The 3545-nt window shown below is 40.1% G+C and overlaps 1 gene segment (V, D, J or C); it reads right to left on the bottom strand.

The window, feature by feature from the left end:
• Positions 1-2532: 2532 nt before the first annotated feature.
• Positions 2533-3213, bottom strand: LOC124243360 (T cell receptor beta variable 7-2-like). The segment is given in 2 exon segments: positions 2533-3035; positions 3125-3213. Coding segments are annotated over 2 exon segments (552 nt in total).
• Positions 3214-3545: the final 332 nt, after the last annotated feature.

Raw genomic sequence — 3545 nt, 5'->3', positions numbered from 1 at the left:
TTTGTAGTAACCCATTTTACCTTTTTTGCTGACTAATTAGCTGTGACTCTGTTTTGTTGTTTCAGCGGGGGCTCCGGGGTTTGCAGTTCGCGTCTCCCCCTGCACACAGTCTCCCTTCCGGCGACGTTGTTCTACTTCACATAGATTATGGAAACCTCGCCATGTGTGGTATTCATCCATATCCCCTCCTTGTCTTGCTGTTGTTGTCTTATATTTTACTTTTCCAGGAAACTCCACACTATGTTGGAATTATTTTGATGCAAACAACCAATTATTCTATAAAGAAATTTGAATGTAAAAATCTTGTCTTTGGGCAGTAACACATTAGGCTACTTGAAGTTGTCCCACAGCTCACTGATGCCCTTTTATTTCTCTGCCTTTCACTATAAATTATCGATTGTTACATCTTCCAGTGCATTCATCTTTTCTTCTGTAATGTCTGATCTGCTGCTAATCCCATCCAGTGTATTTTTCATCACAGAAATGTGTTTTTATCTCTAGAAGTTTGATTTGGATCTTTCTATGTCTTCCCCATCTCCACTTGGCTTTGAACATGTGGGATACTGTTATAATAACTGGCTAATACCTTTTCTGCCAGTTTGTCATTTTGGGATTTGTTTCTATTCATTGATTCACTGATTTTTCTCTTCATTATAAATGATCTTTTCCTACCTCTTTGTGCGCCTGTCATCATTGATTAGATGCCAGACATTGTGTATTTTACATTTGGGGGGCACTAGAATTTTTTTATTCTTCTTAATACTCTTAGCTTTATTTTGTGATGCAGTTAAGTTACTCAGGAACCAAAAGATAAAAATTACTAGCAGGTATTTTTTTTTCTTGAAGAATTTGACAAGCTGATTGTAAAGTACATGTGAAAAATAGAAAGGGTCAAAAACCCTTAACAAAAATGAAAAATCTTGAGGAATTAGACTACTAGGTATCAAGAAATATTATACAGCTATAATAAATAATATAGTGTGTTAGTGGTGTAAGAACTGACAAAGCAGACAATATGACAGAATAGAGATCTAGGAAGACAGACCCACATATCTACAACGACTGATTTGTGACAAGTCATTTTATAGAATGGCGAGGAAAATATTATCCTTCAACAAATAGTATTAGGTCAGTTGGATAACCATGTGGAAAATATAACTTGATCCCTTCCTCATTTCATACACAAAGAATTAATTCCATTATCTTTACAGATCTAAATGTGAAAGTTTTAAATATAAATAATTTAGAAGGAAATATAAGAAAAGATCATTTTGAAGTAGGCAAAACCTTCCTAAATTAGACAACAAAATGCAAAACACAAACCAAAAAGTGGGAACAATAGAATGATTTTGGATTAAGAAGTTCTATTTATCAAGAGACATCATTAAGGGGACTGGCCCAGTGGCATACTGGTTAAGTACAGCCCACTCTGCTTCAGTGGCCTAGGGTAGCAGGTTCAGATCCCAGGCATGGACCTACACCACTCATCAGCCGTGCTGTGGCAGCGACCTACATACACAATAGAAGAAGACTGGTGCAGATGTTAGCTCAAGGTGAATCTTCCTCAAGCAAAAAAAGAGAAATATTGGCAACAGATGTTACCTGCGGGTGAATCTTCCTCAGGAAAAAAAAAATCATTAAGAGAATGAAAAAGTAATCCACAGTGTGTGTGCATATGTGTGCATGCCAACTGAAACACCCATTTACCTCTGATGAGAGTGTAAATTTTGCAACTGCTTTGGAAAACTCAAAGAATTCTAAATGGTCAATATAACTATTATTCAGGTTTTCTTTGAATCCCTTCCCTTTAACATCTTCTCAAGCGAGGTTATATTTTATTAAACCAAGCTAAAATTAAATTTCTATTAAAAATAGACTAGAGAAGAGGGGCCGGCCCAGTGGTGCAGTAGTTAAGTTTGCACGTTCCACTTCAGTGGCCCAGGGTTCACTGGTTCAGATCCCAGGTGCAGACCTATACACTGCTTGTCAAGCCATGCTGTGGTAGGCATCCCGCATACAATAGAGGAAGATGGGCACGGGTGTTAGCTCAGGGCCAGTCCTCCTCAGAAAAAAGAGGAAGATTGGCAGCAGGTGTTAGCTCAGGGCTAATCTTCCTCAAAAAAACCAAAAAAACTAGACTAAAGAAGAAGGAAATTAAATACAGAATAATACAGGATGGTCAAGATAAATAACAAAGCAATATATGGACATACTTAATGTACATTACTGTGGTAGACAATTGCTTGGATAATTGATTTCAATGGCAATTCTCACTAAAGATTCTCATTTATTTATTTTGAAGGCTGGTAGCTGTGTATGGCCTTAACGTGGTTCTGTATTGGCTAACCCACACCTGGACATAGTGTGACCTGAGCTATTGACACTCAGCAATAGAAGTTTATTATAAATGTGCTGAAACTTTATAGTATTGCAAGAGAATATTTCACTGTACCTGAGACTAAACTCTAATATTCAATTGCAACTCTAGAATCTTGTACTGTATAAAGAACCCCAGAAAACCACGAGCCAAAATTATCGCTTCCCAACGTCATCTGCCCCAGTGTGTGGAAGGTTGTTTCCTGACCTCCTCCTGTCAGAAGAACAGCGGATCCCAAAGCACTTGTTCCCCTTGATGAGGGAAGAGCAGGCAACTCCTTTGTTCAGGATTCTGGGAGCCATACGGAGAGGTAGCACATGGGGTTTGTGGAGAGGAAGGAAGTGACTGTGCCACGCTGTGGCTGAGCTGCTGGCACAGAGATACAAGGCCGAGTCCCCCTGCTCTGCACGCTGGATCTTCAGAGTGGAGGAGGAGCCCTCGGGCCTCTTGGCAGAGTATCGATCATCAGGCATCCCTGATGTGTCTGATGCAAGATCATCCTGAAAGTAAGTCAGAAACTCCAAGTTCTGCCCCAGTGTCTGTCGGTACCAGTAAAGGTAGGTGTGACCAGAAATTGGATCACACTTGAGAGCTACATCCTGTCCTCTCTCTGTGACTCTGTGCCTGGGGGACTGGGAGATTCCAGCATCGGTGTGATCTGTGGAGACAGAATTGGGGAACAGAATGAGGAAAACCATTGTAATCATCACACACACTGTGAAACTGCTTGGTTTTCTGAGGACTCACCTGCCCCCAGGAGAAAGAAGGTCATGAAGCTGAGGAGCCTGGTGCCCATGGCAGAGTCAGGGCTGGAATGGGAGGTTCAGTAGGTCACGGTCGCTGTGAACATGAGCAGAGGAGGAGGGACGTCCCTTGTACCCAGAAGGCAGTTCCCATAGTGACATCACTGAGCCTCAGGATTACCTGATATTAATTAACACTAATTAATTACATCTAAGATGCCAGGAACTCTAAGATGTACCATCCTAGTATGTACCATTAAGAAAGAAAAAAAATACTGTCATGCATAATAAGAAATGTTAAAATTGATAAATTGAGAAGCATAGAAATAATGAAACATAGTAATTCAAAGAGAATTTAAATATACACTGATTCTGTTAGATTCCTTCGTTGTCACTTCTCAGAGCTCCAATGTTCTGTTGCCAGG

Source organism: Equus quagga, chromosome 8, assembly GCF_021613505.1.
Source record: "Equus quagga isolate Etosha38 chromosome 8, UCLA_HA_Equagga_1.0, whole genome shotgun sequence".
NCBI lineage: Eukaryota > Metazoa > Chordata > Mammalia > Perissodactyla > Equidae > Equus > Equus quagga.
This window is presented reverse-complemented; position numbering and strand designations above follow the sequence as displayed.